Here is a 20,731-nt window from a genome sequence, read left to right on the forward strand (position 1 = left end):
CGACTTAGAGAAATCCTTTGTTTGTGTCTTTAAAACAGTTATATTTTCAAAACAGAATACATGTTTCTTATAAAACGTAGACATCTTTAGTAGAAGAGAGCCTTCATAAAATTATACTGCAAAAACAAGAGCAAGAAGAAATCCATCATGTTTGGGGTCTTTTCGTCAGGCCATCAAGACAATTACCCTAATAGGAGGATGCGGCACATGCAAAACCGGCCATATTATATTAGAAAATCATCACCTTTTTTATTTTTTTAATAGGAATCTCCCCTTAGGTGAAAAGACGCTTGCATAAAATCAAAAAATAAAGTAAAAACTAGAGGGCCACAGAGATCCGTTCTATCTAACCATATCAAGAATCTCGATATATTACTACCATACTACTTCTGGTGAGCAGATTCGGAAATAAGTCCAAGAATTAACGGTGGGTTTCAGAACAACAAGCTATTAATATTGATTAATTTAGAAAACATAAATAAATAAACATTTTCTCATTAATATAAATATACTTTGACCTGCGGCAATCGGGTATTCAACATTCACAAGGGATGGGAACCATCAAAGTTCAAAAGATATATGGCGAATAAAATAAACTACATGCTAAAAAATACTCGTCCAACTATATCGAAAATGACACCCGAATGTCTGAAGGCCCCTGGCGGAAATTCAACGATCATTATTTCTTTTGTAAAATGTTTAGGCCGGCAGGAAATCGTTTTCTTATTACGGGTGGAAGGAGATTGTTAATGAAACGTTAATGATGAAAGTCGGAGACTGTAAAAAGGTAATTAAAAACAAGAAAAACGAACTACATCGGCACTGAGATTCGCAGATTGATGTTTTAAAAAAGATCTTGAATTCTCACTAATCAAAACGACAGGTTGACTTTGTTTAATCACTACAACATACGAAATGTATGTTAAGAGTATATTGCCTCTTGTATAAACGTGCAGAGGCGAATACAGGATTTCAAAATGGGGGGTAGATAATGGCCAGATAGACAGCTTATAACTGATCCAGTGGCTCTTGGTAGGTCACATAGATCTCAGATCTTTAACTTACAAAGGATATCAACCCAATCCACCCACCCCCCCCCCCCCCGTATCCGCCCCTGACGTGCTGTAAACGCTTCTTTAGCACTGTTGTGCAGTTTACGAGCTATAACGAACAAATCCTTTTTGAAAGAAAATAGTTTTTATTCATTTTTACTTTATATTCTATAAAGTTATTATAATAGTAATAGAGTGGAGGGTCTCGGGTTTTGGCCGTTCTCAGGATACATTAAAAAAATTAACCTGAGTCGGGCCAAAAACATATAGCCCAGTCAATCTTAATGTTAAACCTAAAAGTAATTGCGCATGTCCTTGATAACTTCCTAAAGTTATCCAAAGTTCTCTTGGGGGAACATCTCGAAATTCAAAAATAAACAATTTCTTATGTCGGTAATCTTGTATTCTATTGTTTTTCATGGCGCACTAACCCTCCGCAAACGGACTCTCGACCAGATCGCTCTGCCAGTGCGCTCACGAACAACAAAAGAATCCAAGATGGCCGACGAAAAATAATTGTTTATTGTCAAATTTCAAGATACAGTATGGCCCGCTCAGAAACAATGCAACACTTAGTGATGAAACTTTTTCTCAATACACTGTTTAATTTCTTATTGTTGATGTTTCCTTGGGCGGTATGGGAGCTTCTGGAGCTTTGGATCTCTTAAAATTTAAAAATCCATAAGTTCTTTTCAGTCCGTGCACTTGGTCTATATGAGTTATATATTGCTAGTATGTATCATTTATACTTTTTTTCTAGGGTCTTAAACAAAACATTATTGTGATCACAGACAAACACTTCTTTAAGCATATAAAAAAGGAGAAAGGAAAATTTCAATAGCTCACCAAATCAAAGGCACACAGCAGGCAAACTCGTGGTACTTTTCTTTTACACATAAGCATGCTAAATAAATTTCGTGTGAGTTGGATACTGTTACAAGTTCAGGTGAGACTATCTGAGGGCAATTTTTGAAGGTGTCAACTAATAATTTAGGAAAAGTTATTAAATTTATTACTGCTTTTAGGACTAGGCATCTATAGAAAACTGATTTTATGTTTGTTGTGTTCCTTTCCTGAAGAATTCGAGAGAAAAACGTTTTGAATAACTTTTGCTAAATTTAATCAATAGATTGTATATAAGTTTACTTACTTTCAAAATTTTGATTAAGCATTTTGGGATTAATTTACAATGAAGGAACAAAGCGCCCAAAGTTTTGGTTGTAATAGCAAAACTTGTAACCTCTAAGCCTTTTAACTTTATATCCTTTAGTCATCCATCCGTTTTTGTAAACAACCGTAAAATCACCGAAATCTAGCCGGCCTCGGCAGTCTTCATTTAGTTCAGGCTAGTCTTTGTTCGTGTACACAATTACGATCAAGTGCTGCTTTTATAAAGTTCACAAATATGGATTGCTATGTCTTGGAAACTCTCCGTTTTCCTTGCACACTTTTCTAGAACCCAGACCCTGCAATCGCGTTTCCTAGTTGGGTTTCCTGTGTGTGTAAATAATAAGACCCTCCCCGTCACATTTAGACCCCCTGCATGCACAAAAGACATCGTAGTACACATCTAATTTTCCCACGTGTTGTAACCCCCCTGCTCTCTTTGCATGGGAAATAATCCTCATTGAGTATAGGATTTGAAATGACACAAACTGATATTTTCATCCCACATGGAGATAATTAATTGTGAAAGGCTTTGTATTGAAATTTGGTTTACGAAAGAGTGTTGGAGTGAGTGAGGTCGAGTGAGTGAGGGTCGAGTAAGTGAGGGTCGAGTGAGTGAGATTCGAGTGAGTGAGGGTCGAGTAAGTGAGGGTCAAGTGAGTGAGGGTCGAGTGAATGAGGGTCAAGTGAGTGAGGGTCGAGTGAGTGAGGGTCGAGTAAGTGAGTGTTGAGTGAGTGAGGGTCAAGTGAGTGAGGGTCGAGTGAGTGAGGGACAAGTGAGTGAGGGTCGAGTGAGTGAGGGTCAAGTGAGTAAGGGTCGAGTGAGTGAGGGTCAAGTGAGTGAGGGTCAAGTGAGTGAGGGTCGAGTGAGTGAGGGTCGAGTGAGTGAGGGTCGAGTGAGTGAGGGTCGAGTGAGTGAGGGTCGAGTGAGTGAGGGTCGAGTGAGTGAGGGTCAAGTAAGTGAGGGTCGAGTGAGTGAGGGTCGAGTGAGTGAGGGTCAAGTGAGTGAGGGTTGAGTGAGTGAGGGTCGAGTGAGTGAGGGTCAAGTGAGTGAGGGTCGAGTGAGTGAGGGTCGAGTGAGTGAGGGTCGAGTGAGTGAGGGTCGAGTGAGTGAGGGTCGAGTGAGTGAGGGTCAAGTGGATGAGGGTTGAGTGAGTGAGGGTTGAGTGAGTGAGGGTCGAGTGAGTGAGGGTCGAGTGAGTGAGGGTCAAGTGGATGAGGGTTGAGTGAGTGAGGGTTGAGTGAGTGAGTGTCGAGTGAGTGAGGGTCGAGTGAGTGAGGGTCAAGTGAGTGAGGGTTGAGTGAGTGAGGGTCGAGTGAGTGAGGGTCAAGTGAGTGAGGGTCGAGTGAGTGAGGGTCGAGTGAGTGAGGGTCGAGTGAGTGAGGGTCAAGTGGATGAGGGTTGAGTGAGTGAGGGTCAAGTGAGTGAGGGTTGAGTGAGTGAGAGTCGAGTGAGTGAGGGTCAAGTGAGCGAGGGTCGAGTGAGTAAGGGTCAAGTGAGTGAGGGTCGAGTGAGTGAGGGTCAAGTGGATGAGGGTTGAGTGAGTGAGGGTCGAGTGAGTGAGGGTCGAGTGAGTGAGGGTCAAGTGAGTGAGGGTCAAGTGAGTGAGGGTCGAGTGAGTGAGGGTCGAGTGAGTGAGGGTTGAGTGAGTGAGGGTCGAGTGAGTGAGGGTCAAGTGAGTGAGGGTCGAGTGAGTGAGGGTCGAGTGAGTGAGGGTCGAGTGAAAGAGGGTCGAGTGAGTGAGGGTCAAGTGGATGAGGGTTGAGTGAGTGAGGGTTGAGTGAGTGAGGGTTGAGTGAGTGAGGGTCGAGTGAGTGAGGGTCAAGTGAGTAAGGGTTGAGTGAGTGAGGGTCGAGTGAGTGAGGGTCAAGTGAGTGAGGGTCAAGTGAGTGAGGGTCAAGTGGATGAGGGTCGAGTGAGTGAGGGTCAAGTGAGTGAGGGTTGAGTGGGTGAGGGTCAAGTGAGTGAGGGTTGAGTGAGTGAGGGTTGAGTGAGTGAGGGTCAAGTGAGTGAGGGTCAAGTGAGTGAGGGTCAAGTGAGTGAGGGTCGAGTAAGTGAGGGTCAAGTGAGTGAGGGTCAAGTGAGTGAGGGTCGAGTGAGTGAGATTCGAGTGAGTGAGGGTCGAGTGAGTGAGGGTCGAGTAAGTGAGGGTCGAGTGAGTGAGGGTCAAGTGAGTGAGGGTTGAGTGAGTGAGGGTCGAGTAAGTGAGGGTCAAGTGAGTGAGGGTCAAGTGAGTGAGGGTAGAGTGAGTGATGGTCGAGTAAGTGATGGTCAAGTGAGTGAGGGTTGAGTAAGTAAGGGTCAAGTGAGTGAGGGTCGAAACCCCCTCACCACACCGCCACACTAACCACCTACCCCCACACTAACACACCCCACCCCCCTAAAAAAACCCCACTACCCACACCCCCACCCCTACCACACCCCACCCCCCAGCCCTCCCCCCACACCTACCACTAAACGCGCCCTACTACCCACACCCCCCATACCCACCTCACACCACTAGCACACTCCTCCCCTGTACCCCACACCCCTTACCCCACCTACACAACTCAACTTAACCCCAACATGCCACTACCACCACCCCTAGGCATACAGACCCCCACACTACCCCACTCCCCCAACACCACACGCCCCAAAAAACACACAACAACCAAACCCACAACCACCCTCCCTCCTACACATAGTACAACACATACATACCCACATCCCTCTCACAAATTATATCTTACTCTATCCTCACCACACAACATACCTACCCACTACTACCACCCAACTCTATACATGTCACAACCCCCTTTCTCTCCCCCCTCATAACTGGCTAACCACCCAAGTATCCCCCTACTCGCATCACCCGCACCCAACCACCCACCTACCCCACAACAAGCACCCCCTCATCCCTCACCCCACAAACAGCCTCATACCCACTTCACCCATACCACGCCATCATACAACCCACCACGATTATTCCATACCCCAGCACAACACCAACACCCACCTAAGCCCCACACACCTACACATACACTTTCTCCCCCCCCTCACACTTTCCTACACTCTCACCTAAACATACACACCTAACACACCCTATACAAGCCAGACCCCTGCCAACACAAAAACCACACCCCCCCCCCTTCCCATGGCCACAACACTACTCACCCTACAACACAGCAAACCAACCACACCCTACAGCAGCCACTAGTCCTACAACCAGCGCCCCCTCCAACACCACACCATACAAACATTTACCCCACAGCACAAAACCCAACTACAAACGACCACACCCTATCACCCCCCCTACCTACCCACAGACCAACACCTTACGATCACCTAACATCACAACGATACATTACCACCCACATTTATACCACAACCTCACAAATTTTAATCGTCCCCCGCACCACCACCATTTTAAAACACATAGACCCATCACGCTTAATTATAAGCCTTATCTACTCCACATCTCTACACCACACCATATTATTATTATTTCTTCTTTTTCACCTACCCACCACACACTACCACAACCTATTCTATAGTCCCACTTTATCGTTTCACCACCCCCCACCACCTACTAGTCTTACCTATCCACCTCTTCACCGTAATTACATTACCACCATCTCCACTCTGCATTGCCTTACTAGCCATCCTTCACCATCACCCTCCAACATTACCATACCACATGATCACACCCACCTCACTACCACACCACTTTAGACCCCTACGTCTTGGTACGAATACCCGATCCAAACCAAAAGTCCAACACCTTACAATCACCTAACATCATAACGATACATCATCACCTACATCTACACCATAATCTCACAAATTTTCAACCGTCCTCCACACCACCACCATTTTAAACACATAGACCCATCACGCTTAATTATAAGCCTTATCTACTCCACATCCCCCTTACAACCACTCTCACCTATACACCATACTAATTTTTTTCCCCCACCAACACAGCCATTAGCCATCTCCACACCACACCACATTATTATTATCTTTTCTTTTTCACCTACCCACCACACACTACCACAACCTATTCTATAGTCCCACTTTACCTTTTCACCACCCTCCACCACCTACTAGTCTAACCTATCCACCTCTTCACCGTAATTACATTACTACCATCTCCACTCTGCATTGCCTTACTAGCCATCCTTCACCATCACCCTCCAACATTACCATACCATATGATCACACCCACCTCACTACCAAACCACTTTAGGCCCCTACGTCTTGGTACGAATACCCGACCCAAACCAAAAAGGATTGAGTGAGTGAGGGTTGAGTGAGTGAGGGTTGAGTGAGTGAGGGTCAAGTGAGTGAGGGTCAAGTGAGTGAGGGTCGAGTGAGTGAGGGTCAAGTGAGTGAGGGTCAAGTGAGTGAGGGTCAAGTGGATGAGGGTCAAGTGGATGAGGGTCAAGTGAGTGAGGGTCAAGTGAGTGAGGGTTGAGTGAGTGAGGGTCAAGTGAGTGAGGGTTGAGTGAGTGAGGGTTGAGTGAGTGAGGGTCAAGTGAGTGAGGGTCAAGTGAGTGAGGGTCAAGTGAGTGAGGGTCAAGTGAGTGAGGGTCAAGTGAGTGAGGGTCGAGTAAGTGAGGGTCAAGTGAGTGAGGGTCAAGTGAGTGTGGGTCGAGTGAGTGAGATTCGAGTGAGTGAGGGTCGAGTGAGTGAGATTCGAGTGAGTGAGGGTCGAGTGAGTGAGGGTCGAGTGAGTGAGGGTCGAGTGAGTGAGGGTTGAGTGAGTGAGGGTCGAGTAAGTGAGGGTCAAGTGAGTGAGGGTCAAGTGAGTGAGGGTAGAGTGAGTGATGGTCGAGTAAGTAAGGGTCAAGTGAGTGAGGGTTGAGTGAGTGAGGGTTGAGTGAGTGAGGGTCGAGTGAGTGAGATTCAAGTGAGTGAGATTCGAGTCAGTGAGGGTCGAGTGAGTGAGATTCGAGTGAGTGAGGGTCGAGTGAGTGAGGGTCGAGTGAGTGAGGGTCAAGTGAGTGAGGGTCGAGTGAGTGAGGGTCGAGTGAGTGAGGGTTGAGTGAGTGAGGGTTCGAGTGAGTGAGGGTTGAGTGAGTGAGGGTTGAGTGAGTGAGTGTTGAGTGAGTGAGGGTCGAGTGAGTGAGGGTCGAGTGAGTGAGGGTCGAGTGAGTGAGGGTCGAGTGAGTGAGGGTCGAGTGAGTGAGGGTCAAGTGAGTGAGGGTCGAGTGAGTGAGGGTGACCCACCACAATAACTCCTTGGCTTATGCTTCTCATAGCCTCAAGTTAAAAATGATAAAAAAAAGTTGTTGAGAAAAGAGGGAAAACAGTTAGTTCAAAAGATTACTGTACTTTAATAAATACACAACAATTACTGGTTAAAATTCACTTTCAGATTATAGCAGTATAAATACAATATGTTTTGTTATCTGTTTTCAAAATAGCCTATTCTCTATACTTTGTTTTATTTATATACAAAATGTGATGTAAGATGATTATTCTAGTTATTTAAGGATCTTCTCACAAAGTATAGCAATTTAAGCATATTAATAGGACCTAACATTATTTAAGATCAAAGCAAGGCAAAAATGTTGTCTACTTATCACGAGATTGACCTACCAACATTTTTTTAGGCTTATCCAGCGTGGGACAGGACTCATACTGCACATACAGTACATAGGGTGGCATATTTCTCAGGACTGTGGCTGACCTAGTCATGAAGAAAGTGAAGTCAAGCTACAGGAATATTAGCAAAATCAATGGGTATCAGCAGAAAGAATAGGTGAGGGGAGTGCTGTGAGGTGTGGTTTTGGAGAGAGAGAGAGAGAGAGAGAGAGAGAGAGAGAGAGAGAGAGAGGGAGGGAGAGGGAGGGAGGGCACTGGTGCAAGTGCTGAGGGGTGCAAGTGCTGAGAGGTGGGAAGTGCTGAGGGGTGGTAAGTGTTGAGGGGTGGGAAGTGCTGAGGGGTGGGAAGTGCTGAGGGGTGGCAAGTGCTGAGGGGTGGCAAGTGCTGAGAGGTGGGAAGTGCTGAGGGGTGCAAGTGCTGAGGGGTGGGAAGTGCTGAGGGGTGGGAAGTGTTGAGGGGTGGGAAGTGCTGAGGGGTGCAAGTGCTAAGAGGTGGGAAGTGCTGAGGGGTGGGAAGTGCTGAGGGGTGGGAAGTGCTGAGGGGTGGGAAGTGCTGAGGGGTGGGAAGTGCTGAGGGGTGGGAAGTGCTGAGGGGTGCAAGTGCTGAGGGGTGGGAAGTGCTGAGGGGTGCAAGTGTTGAGGGGTGGGAAGTGTTGAGGGGTGGGAAGTGCTGAGGGGTGGGAAGTGCTGAGGGGTGGGAAGTGCTGAGGGGTGCAAGTGCTGAGGGGTGCAAGTGTTGAGGGGTGGGAAGTGTTGAGGGGTGGGAAGTGCTGAGGGTTGGGAAGTGTTGAGGGGTGCAAGTGTTAAGGGGTGGGAAGTGCTGAGGGGTGCAAGTGCTGGGGGGTGGGAAGTGCTGAGGGGTGGGAAGTGCTGAGGGGTGGGAAGTGCTGAGGGGTGGGAAGTGCTGAGGGGTGGGAAGTGCTGAGGGGTGGGAAGTGCTGAGAGGTGGGAAGTGCTGAGGGTTGCAAGTGCTGAGGGGTGGGAAGTGCTGAGGGGTGGGAAGTGCTGAGGGGTGGGAAGTGCTGAGGGGTGCAAGTGCTGAGGGTTGGGAAGTGCTGAGAGGTGCAAGTGCTGAGGGTTGGGAAGTGCTAAGAGGTGCAAGTGCTGAGGGGTGGGAAGTGCTGAGGGGTGGGAAGTGCTGAGGGGTGGTAAGTGTTGAGGGGTGGGAAGTGTTGAGGGGTGGGAAGTGCTGAGGGGTGGTAAGTGTTGAGGGGTGCAAGTGCTGAGGGGTGGAAAGTGCTGAGAGGTGCAAGTGCTGGGGGGTGCAAGTGCTGAGAGGTGGAAAGTGTTGAGGGGTGCAAGTGCTGAGGGGTTCAAGTGCTGAGAGGTGGGAAGTGCTGAGGGGTGGGAAGTGCTGAGGGGTGCAAGTGCTGAGGGGTGGGAAGTGCTGAGGGGTGGGAAGTGCTAAGGGGTTCAAGTGCTGAGGGGTGGGAAGTGCTGAGGGGTGCAAGTGCTGAGGGGTGGGAAGTGCTGAGGGGTTCAAGTGCTGAGAGGTGGGAAGTGCTGAGGGGTGGCAAGTGCTGAGAGGTGGGAAGTGTTGAGGGGTGCAAGTGCTGAGAGGTGCAAGTGCTGAGGGGTGGGAAGTGCTGAGGGGTGCAAGTGCTGAGGGGTGGGAAGTGCTGAGGGGTGCAAGTGCTGAGGGGTGGGAAGTGCTGAGGGGTGGGAAGTGCTGAGGGGTGGGAAGTGCTGAGGGGTGGGAAGTGCTGAGGGGTGGGAAGTGCTGAGGGGTGGGAAGTGCTGAGGGGTGGGGAGTGCTGAGGGGTGGGAAGTGCTGAGGGGTGCAAGTGCTGAGGGGTGCAAGTGCTGAGAGGTGGGAAGTGCCGAGGGGTGCAAGTGCTGAGGGGTGGGAAGTGCTGAGGGGTGCAAGTGCTGAGGGGTGGGAAGTGCTGAGAGCAATGTTGCCTTATTTTTCATTCTGGCACAGTTTGCACAAGGCTGCAAGCCTTTTTTCTTTTAGCGACACTCACAGTACCTTCACTACTAAACACATCATCTGACCATCATATGGATATTCTCTTGTTCATTTGGACCAAAATGTTTCCAGAGTTCGTTTCTTGGGCTGAGAGCCTACTTTGCCTTGTGACCTTCTCTTGCCAGCCTTGTACTTTGTAGGAGATATCTTGGATGATGTATGTCTAGTACTCTCATTTACTGATCTTTGTTGTTCTTCTGACAATGCTTCCTGGATAGCTGTAGTATTCAAACACATATCAACATGCTTGTTAAAGTCAATAAGATAATCTTGCTTGCTATAGGACAAGAGTCTACTGCAAACTGGGCAGGTAGCTGTAAAAATTTGACTCTTTTCAAACTCAATTCCCTTTAATTCACCATCAGTTGGATCAAAACTATCCTCACAGTTTAATTCTCTTTTTTTAATTTGAACAGTATCTGATTCTTGGGGCATAGAAGGTAGCCAACTGCATTCTTCATTACCAAGACTTCTGCAGGGATTATCAGCACCAGAGGTGAAAAGCATTTCATTGTAACCTTTTTCCTCTGTGTTTGTTTCCTTCTTTGAAAAGAAGTTTGTTATGGCGTCTGATTGAGCTGACTTGGCATTAATGAAATTAGAAAGGCGAACTCCCATAAGCCGCAACTTGAGTGGCTTTGGTTCACATGCTTTGATCTCTTTACCAAGAAGATCAAATGCAGAAGCAATTAATTCTTTTTCAGAAGTTATACCTTGTCGGAAGGATACTGAACGTGTTTTTAATTCAAAGTTAATTGTTTTCAGTTTGATAGTGACAGTCTTAGGTCGTAACCCTTCTTCATTCATGTCAACAGCGATTGCCTTGCAGAGTTGTTCACACTCACTAAAAAGTTGTGCTGGATTGCTAATTTCTGAGAAAGTTCTCTCGGTGCCAAGGCTCTTTCTCCCACGATCAGTCTCAAGTCTTGTCGCCCCTAACCCTAAGGCCACTTCAATAAGAAACCTTGATGATATATCCGAATGGAGCAGAACTAACAAGTCTCTCTTTTCAAACAAATCAGCACAAGTGATCACACCTAAGGCTTTTAACATTTGCTCACTCACTCTTCCGATCCCACTGATTTTCCGGATAGGGAGAGTTTTGACAAAGCTCACAATTTCCTCTCTGTCAGGTTTCAAGTAGAACTGCCCATTGGGTTTGTTGCAGTCAGTGCAAACCTTGGCAAGCAGCACATTACATGCAATCCCTGCACTTGCTGTCAGTTGAGTTTCATTTTCAATTCTAAACCTGATTTCTTGAACGACATCTTTTACATCATTTCCAAACTCTATGGGCTCCCCAACACTCTCGGCAACACTGGGTACATTCTCACTTTCTTGTGCTGTATTACTACCACAAGCTTCAGATGACTCAGACTCTGAGGGCACTCCTGCTGACGGGCTGGTTTGCCTATACACCTTTTTGTAAAATAACCTCTTTTCTGTTTTCCTTTGTCTTTCTATCAAATAATCAGTTAAGTCCAGATATGCCTCATCCAAACTCATAGGCACAAACCTTGGATCATATTCCCTGAAGATGCCCCTGACAATCTTGCTAACCGCTCTATACTTATCAAAATGTAGTGGTACTATAATCAGATGTGGACAAAGCTTCTTTGCAATGAACCCCGGCATTGCAGCTCTCACCCCGTACCGTCTGGCAGGGTAATTTGATGTGGATAACATACTAGTCGACCCCACAGCCATTGGTTTGTCCTTGAGCGATGGGTCATCCCTCATCTCAACTGCAGCATAAAATGCATCCATATCAACATGGACGATTGTGCGACTCATGTCTCGACCACTCTCAAGCTCTTGTACAACACGATCAGCTTCAACCATAGCCTCTGCCAGCTCGTGCTCTGAGCATGCACCGAGCTTTTCACTCTGCCGCTTTATTCGCTCGTTAACTTGTTTTTCCCTTTTGAGCTCGTTCTCGTAGAACCGTGACCCTTTACTGGATTCGTAAATAATCTTATTTATCTGTTCTTTGTCCAAACCTTCCATTCCTGCTTTATGATCGTTGAGGGACATTCTTGATGGGCCATTTTGGTCCGTGTTTAAGGTACTCACAATAACGTGTTTTGAGTTTGATTCCGTCGGCGGTTCGTTACTGGTAGGCGGGAAGTTCTCACCAGCAGCAATTCTGGTCGATTCTAAGCATCTTATTTTACTAAACGAGGCGAATGGGAAAACGGCAGAAGAATCGTGGTGTGTCTGGATCTCTTTCCAGTGGAAGTCGTCTTCGTCAGTTTCGTCCTCATCTTTTGTGATCATTGAAAACACTCTGCTTTCCGCCATCTTGACTTCAGGGTATGACCGCTGGGAGTCCGCAGACGCAACCTCCTACTACTCCGTGGAAAACCTGGAAATTGCCTTAATCGGCGCGTACCCAGGGCACACCCCCCCCCCGGCGACCAAAAGGTGGGTCATTTCTTATCTTCAAATACTATGCTTTTTCCTTATGATACCTATAGCTGTGCTCCCCCTCCTAATCCTGGATACATGCCTGATCACACCTCAATCGTTTGAAATTTTCTTGTATTTCTTGCTTTGTATTTTTGTTGAATATAATCTTGACTGCTTTTACAACGCCTGGTACATTTTAAACTCTCACTTTGAATAGCGGTCACTATGACTGCAAAATGGCTCACTGTAGAGGAGCTTTAGATCCACAGGCAGCATCATTTGCCACAGGGAACCCAAGGCACAGGGAATCCAAGATGCAAAAGGCAAGTATAGAATTGAAACTCTGAAATCCCCAGCTTTTATTAATAATAGACACAATTATCGATTATTTACATGTTTTTTTCATTGCAGCATGCACAACATGGAATGAACTAATTGGATGGTAAGCCTGTGAGCACTTCCACCCATCTCACTACTGCCAGAGTCCTTGCCAAGATCCAAAACACTAAAGATGAAAAAGATGGAAACCACTTAGGGAGTGTCCATTAAATACACTGAGGGGGGGAGGGAAGATATTGAGGAGGGGCTCCGAAAAAAGAAAGAAAATTTTGGGGTTCATTATTATTATATTTATTTTCATCATTATCATTATCATTACAAGTATCATTATCTCTAGCATTATAATTATTTTATGCAAATTATATAGGCTTTCCAATTATTCCAGTTTCAAACACATCATGGAAGGGATTGTAATTCCCAATGCCTCCTTTTTTCATAGCATTTGCATCATCAACAATCGCAAAAGAAATGTGCTTGTATTGATTGAGAAACTCATCTTCATTCAGAACCTCCTTGAACAGTTGAGCTATGTGTTGGGGAGGGTTCCTAAATGCCCCACAGCCCCAGGCCGAAAGCACAAGGCTATCATGGTGCTGCTGAAGCCCCACAGCCAGCAGAAGTCTGATCTTTCTTTTACATTTCTCAACAAATTCTGGAATGAGACGAGGACTGCCTTTTATGCAAGGAGGATTGGGATAAGCAGCTACTGCAAGAAATGACATTGGCACTGGTTCAGGGAGAAATGCATAACCCCTGTCTTCTGAAGCACGAAAAACCATGACATCTGTTGAGTACACACATGAGAATTCGGGCAGCCTGAAATGCCAGTCTCGATTGGGGTCAAACTTCTTGTCTGGGTCAGCTAGGTGCTGCACATAATTTGTGCGGCGAAACAGATTTTCTTCTTGTGCTCCTGCACCAGTTAGGTAGCCACCACCTGCAAATAGATAAATCTAGATTCACATGTATGAAGACCAAGTAACATTTTACACTTTGAAAGCCAGTGCTGGAAGTAGAACTATGGCAGCTAGCCAAATTAGCTACAGGAAAGTTGCTTCAGGATAATATGAGGAACTTTATGGAACGACAATTGATCTGTTCCCATTCCCGTATCCTGGCTTTGTTTCCTTCTCCTGCCTCCCCTTAATGACTACTGTTGGTTAAAAGCAGGTATTTATACCATGGCATCTAGGGTGATAGGGGGGGGGGGGGGGGGGGGTTAAAGGGGATAATGGGTAGGATAGTTAATGAGGTATGCAGCAGGCAAAAAATAACAAGAAAGGCTGATAAAGGGTGAGATGTGCATGCTGGTGGAAAAAGTGATAAAGGGTGAGGTGTTCATGCTGGTGGAGAGAGTAGTGAGATTATGAGAAAACAACAAAGGGGCAAAGAAATAATGTATGAACTATTTCAAAAAGCTCTTTAAAAGGTTGAAGCAGCCTGATGCCTGGTATCAACAAAAACCTATTAGTCATTGTGAAGTACATATGGGTGACAATTAAAAAAAAAAAAAACAATAGAAATTGAATTGCTGCACACATTGAATTTTAAATCACAAAGATTTTCCCACCTCGCCACAATTTTGGGTAAGGACTGTTCCAATACAGTACCTGGTCTTTTTGGAGAGGCCATATTAAGAACAGCAGGTTTGAAGCCCTGTCGCTTTAGTTCTAAAGCTTCCTCCAAGCAGTCCCCATTGACAACCCGTATAGACGTGGTGATGCCACTCTCCACTCTTGTCACGCTCGCATCATGGTAGGGTTTTGTTTGAGTGGCTGCTTTGCACACGCTCTCAAAAGAGCCAAAACTAACTCTCCTACCACCAGGCAGAGTATATTCAAAGTCATTGCAGGCTTGAAGTGTACCTTGCATCACAGCAACACGAAGTTCTCTTCTTACACTGCTGTTTCCTTTCCGGAATTTCTCAAGCCAGGCGTTTGAATCAAACGACTTCGAAGTGGCAAAAATTGACCGATTGGCGAGGGATTGGGGAGTCTGAAAACGCGAAGCCATGAGACTTAAACGCTACAAATTAGTTTTGGTGAGAAGATGTTTTTTTTTTTAGTAAAATGCACATATTCAGCAGAATGTAGAATCTTTAGCAGTAAATATTTGTATGTCAGCGGATTCTTCTAATAGGGCCAGCGATAGGTCAGCGGTATCACCACAGGTAAACCACACTATTATGACTTCTAACTTCTAACTTCTATTTCTATTTCAGTTTCACCAGTTATACTGGTGCGGAAGGCACAACAGAGCTAGGCTCTAAATCAAGTACCCCCTTGAGTGTATTGTTAGTAAGCATTGTAAGCACTGTCACTGGGGGTGGTCACTGCCAGAGGGTTTATTGCGTCCCCAGTGGTTCTTTTACGTCCCTTCGGTTCAGGTTAATGTAGTGCAGCTTGAAGAGACGGGACCTCCGGTTTAGTGTCCTTATCCGAGAAGACTGGAAACACGGGAGAATAACTTCAACTCACTTGTGACACAAATTCGAACCAAGGCAGAAACTTACTACTTACTACTTACTACTTACTACTATGAAACAAATGCAAATATTGATCTACACGGAAAATAAATTTGGAAAATTCCTTTTTGCTTATTCTAATTCTCTTGTTTTTTTTTATTTTAAGATCTAAAACTCATTTAAAGTGTTTAGCTTTGATCTCTTTTATTTGAATATCCATGTCCCAGTACCTCACGGTTAGCAGACCAGGCTACCTAGGACTCTAACACACGAGGAAATTTAACACGCGAAGATGGTAAAGATTTTCTGCTTTCTCTTGGAAAATACTTGTTGAAATCCATTGTTTCAAGTAGTAACTGTTGTTGGTCTCTATATTACAGGGTAAGGCGAAGAAGACACGGAAATTTGCGGCGGTGAAAAGGCTGATTTCGCCAAAAGACGCCAGAATGTAAGCTAATGCTAACGTAAACAAAGCGGTTCTGTCGCTATTTACATACATTGCTCTAGTCACTGGTCTTTGCATTTTATCGATAACGCTTTAAGTTTCAAATGACTATTTGTATGCCGTTTTGATTTTTTGATCGATTAGAAAGAAGAACAAAGAAGAGGAGGAAAAGAAGAAGAAAAAGAAAGAAGAAAGCACTCGCCACGTGTAAGAATTCCTGGAGAATTTTCGAAAAAAGCTACCCAAAAATGTCAGCTAATTACATAATGTATTTTGTTTTGTTTTGTTTTAACAGAGAGCAAACTTCTTCAGCTCTATTTTTTCAATATAACACCCAGCTCGGACCGCCATATTATGTGCTTGTGGACACCAACTTTATCAATTTTTCGATCAAGAACAAGCTAGAGATTCTCAAATCAATGATGGACTGCCTCTATGCTAAATGTGAGTAATGTGAAAATAGTCACAGTACCCGTATGGTATATCAATATAGTAACAGAGGTAATGTCAAAATAGCTATATTAATATAGTGACAGAGGTAATGTCAAAATATAGCTACAGTACAGCCTGGAAGAAACTTAACAGCGTCGCGCATGTTTTTTTAGTGTAGTTTGAGTGTAGTGCATGCACAGATTTTGCATGTAAAACGCTGAGTGTACTACACGATCAGTGCGTGTACATTTCCTTTGTTATGCAGGAATGTTGGCTATTGTTCGCTCTAACTTTTAATTCAGGATGAACTATCGATAATACCAGAAATACTTTCGTACAAAAGCCACATGAAACGGGGACGTTTTAGTTGAAGCATACGGGCATGTATGCATTAAAATAATGCGGTACGTTGTTCGTTCTCTCGGCTTGCGTACGGCTCAAACTAATCAACTACTTTACTGATTGTTACGTTCTTTATAGCAAATTAAAGCTCAGATTTAGAGGATTCTTTTTCGAGGGGTTTGTTTGATGCACAAGTTTAAAAGCAAGAGAAAACAGTCATAGTTTAGTTGTCGCCAACACTGCACTGTTTTTGTTTTGCAAAGGCAAGCGAAGATCAATTGTCACCTTGCTCTCTCGGCTTGTGTACGGCTCAAACTAATCAACTACTTTACCGATTGTTTTGTTCTTTATAGCAAATTAAAGCTCAGATTTAGAGGATTCTTTTTCAAAGGGTTTGTTTGATGCGCAAGTTTAAAAGCAAGAGAAAACTGTCATAGTGTAGTTGCTGCTGACATTACATTGTCTTTGTTTTGCTTTGTCAAGCAAAGATCAATTGTCACCTCACTTTCTCGGGCTTGCCCACGACCCAAACTAAATCGACTACTTTACCAATTGTGACGTTCTTTATAGCAAATTAAAGCTGGGATATAGAGGATTTGTTTATGAGGGGTCTGTTTGATGCGCGAGTTTAAAAGCAAGAGAAAACAATCATAGTTTAGTTGCCGCCGACATTAACATGCTGTTGTCATCGTCAATGTTTTACACTAGCGTTTTCAAAAAGCAAAATAGACACAACGTCCTGTCATGCAAGTGACAAACAACTACATGTAGTGTCTGACTAGCAGGCAAGACTTTGTATACAGTGACTAGACTAGACGGATCTTCTAGCCGGCGAAATTTTGTATACAGTGACGAGACGGTGTGGCTTCGCACGTTTGTTTGTTGTTGGTGAAACACGCTGTCTGATTGTGGTGATCTTTTAATGAGCATTTCCGCGAATTAGACTAACATACTTTGTTTGACTCAGAAGCTCAGAAAAATTTTATTGCCGATATAAAGTAAAGGAGCTAAAGTTGTATCAGGCTTTTGAATAGTGGAATTCTATCACATCAAACGCCGAATGCCCAAGTTTTCTTTTCACATACAAATGCATGGCATTGAGTTGTAGCCGCAAATACCCTCAAGGGATTTGGTAGAAGTTAATGAGGCAAACAGCGTGTAGCTTGGTGTGTGTAGTCCACACAAGGTGTGTGGAGTTTGAGTGTATGAATCTAATTACACTCAAACTACACAAAAAAAACGTGCAAAATTCGCGAAGAAAACAAGCACAAAATGTTAAGTTCCCTGCAGGCTGTACTGTAATATTGACTTACCACCACTATATCAATATAGTAGCATAATGCATTAGTCAATTGAAACCCCCACCTCCATGGTCCTGGGGAAGGGTGGGGTATTAGAGATTGACCCTGTACAAAACCGAAAACTCCAGTCAAATGCCCCTATCCCTTGGATGCAAACTATAGGCAACAACCCGACAAAAAGTCATCTGAAGAAAGACTTAATATTTTAAAGCCGGTACACTTCAGGGAAACTGACATGACTTTTGCAAAGTACATTTGTTATGTTATTCATTTGTACCCAAGCCCCCATGGTGGGGACAAGTCTTAGAGAAAAAAACTGTCAATTCCCCCACCCTCTCGGGACAGATTCTTAATCATAAGTGCTCTAAAGCCCCACGTTAGACCAACACTTACCCGGGACCATGGGGGTTGGGGTTTTAAATGGCTAGTGCATAATATTGACTTACACCATGCTTGAGGTTTGCCTTGCTTTTTAACAACAGGCTTAAAAACCCTTTGCACAAGTGAAATATCAGTTAGTAGATCAATGAAATTTAGACATATTTATTCATTTTTTTATTGTGACATGTTAAATTGTTTGTGAACAATTATTTATTATCATTTGAGTCCAAAATTTACAATTTCCTTATAACTCATGTTACCACAGTGTTAGTGGCTGTTTGTTAAATGTCATAGTGACTACATGGATCAGCATATACTGTAGCATGAGCACCTCCACATGGCTTATTGTTCGCCATGGACCACCTGAGAGCTGTAACAGTGATTAGAGTCAACTAATTGCTAAATGTTTGCAGAGTTGACCAGTAGCTTGTTAAAAAGTCAAACATGGTCATTGATGTGATTATTGGAATGACAATGTGATTCGCTTTGCCAGTGAAGTATTGTATTACATCCAGCTCTACTGTTTTCTATTTTAAGGTATCCCATGTATATCAGATTGTGTAATGGCTGAGTTAGAAAAACTAGGGGCAAAATACAGAGTTGCCTTAAGGTGAGATATTGAAAGTGTTTATCAGATACAGCCTACAGTACTGTTCAATGCCTTCTTCCAATCTTCCCAGGAAATGTTAAGCAGCTAGAATCAAAGCAAGATTTGTCCTGCTTTCATACTACCGTAGTATTTAGATGACTTGCTTCAATTTATACAGGATAATGTTTCATGGTTTCAACCATTTTGAGTAGACATGAGTAGGATTAATAAAACTTTAAGGCGATATTCAGAACCTTGTCCAATGTACATTCAAGATATTTATACCGAAAGTATGATAGTCATGGCTTGGTATTGTGCTGAGAATTTTACACAATATCTTTCTTTACTTAAAGGATAGCAAAAGACCCAAGATTCCAGAGACTGCCTTGCATGCATAGTGGGACTTATGCAGATGACTGTATTGTTAACAGAGTAAAACAGGTATATAAGTTACAGTAATCATTCTGTATAAAACCCCAGGGGGCAGGGGAGGGGAGGGGAGGGGAGGAGGACTATAATATTGACTTTGCCTTCCAAATAATAGCATATGAAGCAAATGTTATCCTTCCTTGCAAGTAATAATGATAATTTGGGCAACTTTTTTTTTTGCCCTTTGAACCTCTCTTTGCCCTCAAGACCTCTGCTGTGGTACACTAACAATATGTATTGTTAGTATCTAATGTAATTTACTTTTATAGGATTGAAATTGATTTAATCAAGTACATTCCAATACCTGTCTGAGGCAGCTGGACCTAAAGTATTTTTATTTAATTGTTTAACCTCTTGATTTACTTCCTCAGCATAAATGCTACATAGTCGCAACATGTGACAGAGATCTAAAAAGAAGAATACGGAAAGTTCCTGGCGTCCCAATCATGTACATCTCACAACACAGGTACTGGGCCCCACAGTCATCCTTGGAACTGCTGCCAGGTGGTGGAGAGTGTTTTATTACATAAAGCTCAAACCATCAGCTAATAGACTACCCTCCTCTCCCCCAATGTTTTGCTATCTTGCTGACCTGCGGCATTGTGCATGGCCTCAAATCCAAAATGGCAGCCAATTAGCCAATAGATAGAGTACAACTGTATAATAGTCCAGAGAACTTATCCTACTGTATACTAAGTGACGGCTAGTCAAGGGGTCGAACCTGAATCTATTTTGAAGTTTTCTGTTTCTAATTGAATCAAGCACTGTGCTCTCTACTTGTAAGCACTAAGAACTCAGGTCTCTCAAGCCTTTCTCGGTTTATTAGTATTTCTTAATTAACCAGCATCATTCCAGTTGTCTAACAAGCATCATCCTAGTATTGCAGCCATTTTGTAAAAAAGTAAAATAAGTATCCCATCCTTATGCCAGCAAGTTGACTGATTACCACAGTTTAAGCGCAAATATACCAATAAACGCGAATATACCTATAAACGCGAATATACCAATAAACGCATGACTTTTAGATCTGGAAGTCAAGCACTTATTAGCCTCAAGCCCTGGCACATTACGTTGAAACGATTGTACAGGAGACTCTTATGAAAATACATATATCCGCCCTTAAGTAGTCTTATTAGAAACTAAAATTTGGCAGAGTAGAATTCCAGTTTTGGGTGTATTGACAAAATTCAAAATACATATATCGGACAGAATCCAAAATACCGTACATATATCTGACAGAATCAAGAATCAATATATCTGACAGAATCCAAAATACATATATTTCACAGAACACAAAATACATTTATATGACAGAATCCAAAATACATATATCTAACATAATGCAAAATTTTGATTTTTTTTAGATACACCATAGAGCGAATGCCCGATGCTTATGGAGGTATGAATAATAAATAATCCATTTTATTAGAAACATTCTCCCCTTTTTTTCGAACTACGTTTCCAAATCCTCCCAAATATAATATAGATAACTTCGGGAACGGATTGAGCATACAGTAAGCAGTATTTCAGTATAACGTATTTATGTATTCTCTTTTTCAGCCCCAAAGATTTGAAAGAAGACAGCAACACTATTTGGAGTGCTGGGGTGTAGAATATTGTTCTTCAAACTTCTCCAGGCTTGGCATGGGTTGTGAAAAATATGCTCTATAATCAACATCGTAATATAAATGTAATTTCGTTTTCATTCGTTGTTGTAAATAAAACAAATGACCAATAAGCTGTGTATGAACTTTCTTCCGATAAACAAATCCTTGCGATGATTAGAAACCCAGTTGAGTGTATAGTCTGAGTCTAGCCAA

At 43.7% G+C, this 20,731-nt stretch overlaps 3 protein-coding genes across 5 annotated transcripts; 1 reads left to right on the plus strand and 2 right to left on the minus strand.

Moving 5' to 3' along the window:
- Positions 1-7,514: 7,514 nt before the first annotated feature.
- On the minus strand, positions 7,515-12,126 carry LOC5499735 (DNA polymerase kappa). Its single transcript, XM_048729754.1, has 2 exons — positions 9,781-12,126; positions 7,515-7,894 (listed from the first exon to the last, which is right to left on the minus strand). Exon 1 carries the CDS (start codon positions 12,079-12,081, stop codon positions 9,829-9,831), a length of 2,253 nt encoding a protein of 750 aa, XP_048585711.1. The 5' UTR covers positions 12,082-12,126; the 3' UTR covers positions 7,515-7,894; positions 9,781-9,828.
- Positions 12,127-12,519: 393 nt separating this feature from the next.
- On the minus strand, positions 12,520-14,668 carry LOC5510697. Of its 2 annotated transcripts, XM_048729760.1 has the most exons (3): positions 14,139-14,668; positions 13,328-13,465; positions 12,520-12,694 (listed from the first exon to the last, which is right to left on the minus strand). In XM_048729760.1, the coding sequence occupies exons 1-3, from the start codon at positions 14,539-14,541 to the stop codon at positions 12,621-12,623; spliced, it is 615 nt and encodes a 204-aa protein (XP_048585717.1). In that variant the 5' UTR covers positions 14,542-14,668; the 3' UTR covers positions 12,520-12,620. The 2 variants fall into 2 exon arrangements, with proteins under 2 accessions (XP_048585717.1, XP_001631166.2); XM_001631116.3 differs by having other exon boundaries at positions 12,520-13,465; positions 14,139-14,666.
- A 463-nt stretch (positions 14,669-15,131) lies between these two features.
- Positions 15,132-20,649, plus strand: LOC5510705 (rRNA-processing protein FCF1 homolog). Of its 2 annotated transcripts, XM_032379877.2 has the most exons (9): positions 15,132-15,287; positions 15,373-15,440; positions 15,582-15,644; positions 15,733-15,881; positions 18,431-18,503; positions 18,836-18,923; positions 19,283-19,377; positions 20,276-20,310; positions 20,472-20,649. In XM_032379877.2, exons 1-9 carry the CDS (start codon positions 15,285-15,287, stop codon positions 20,483-20,485), a joined length of 588 nt encoding a protein of 195 aa, XP_032235768.1. In that variant the 5' UTR covers positions 15,132-15,284; the 3' UTR covers positions 20,486-20,649. The 2 variants fall into 2 exon arrangements, with proteins under 2 accessions (XP_032235768.1, XP_032235767.1); XM_032379876.2 differs by lacking the exon at positions 20,472-20,649 and having other exon boundaries at positions 20,276-20,342.
- Positions 20,650-20,731: the final 82 nt, after the last annotated feature.

The sequence above is a fragment of the Nematostella vectensis genome, chromosome 7 (assembly GCF_932526225.1).
Source record: "Nematostella vectensis chromosome 7, jaNemVect1.1, whole genome shotgun sequence".
Taxonomy (NCBI): domain Eukaryota; kingdom Metazoa; phylum Cnidaria; class Anthozoa; order Actiniaria; family Edwardsiidae; genus Nematostella; species Nematostella vectensis.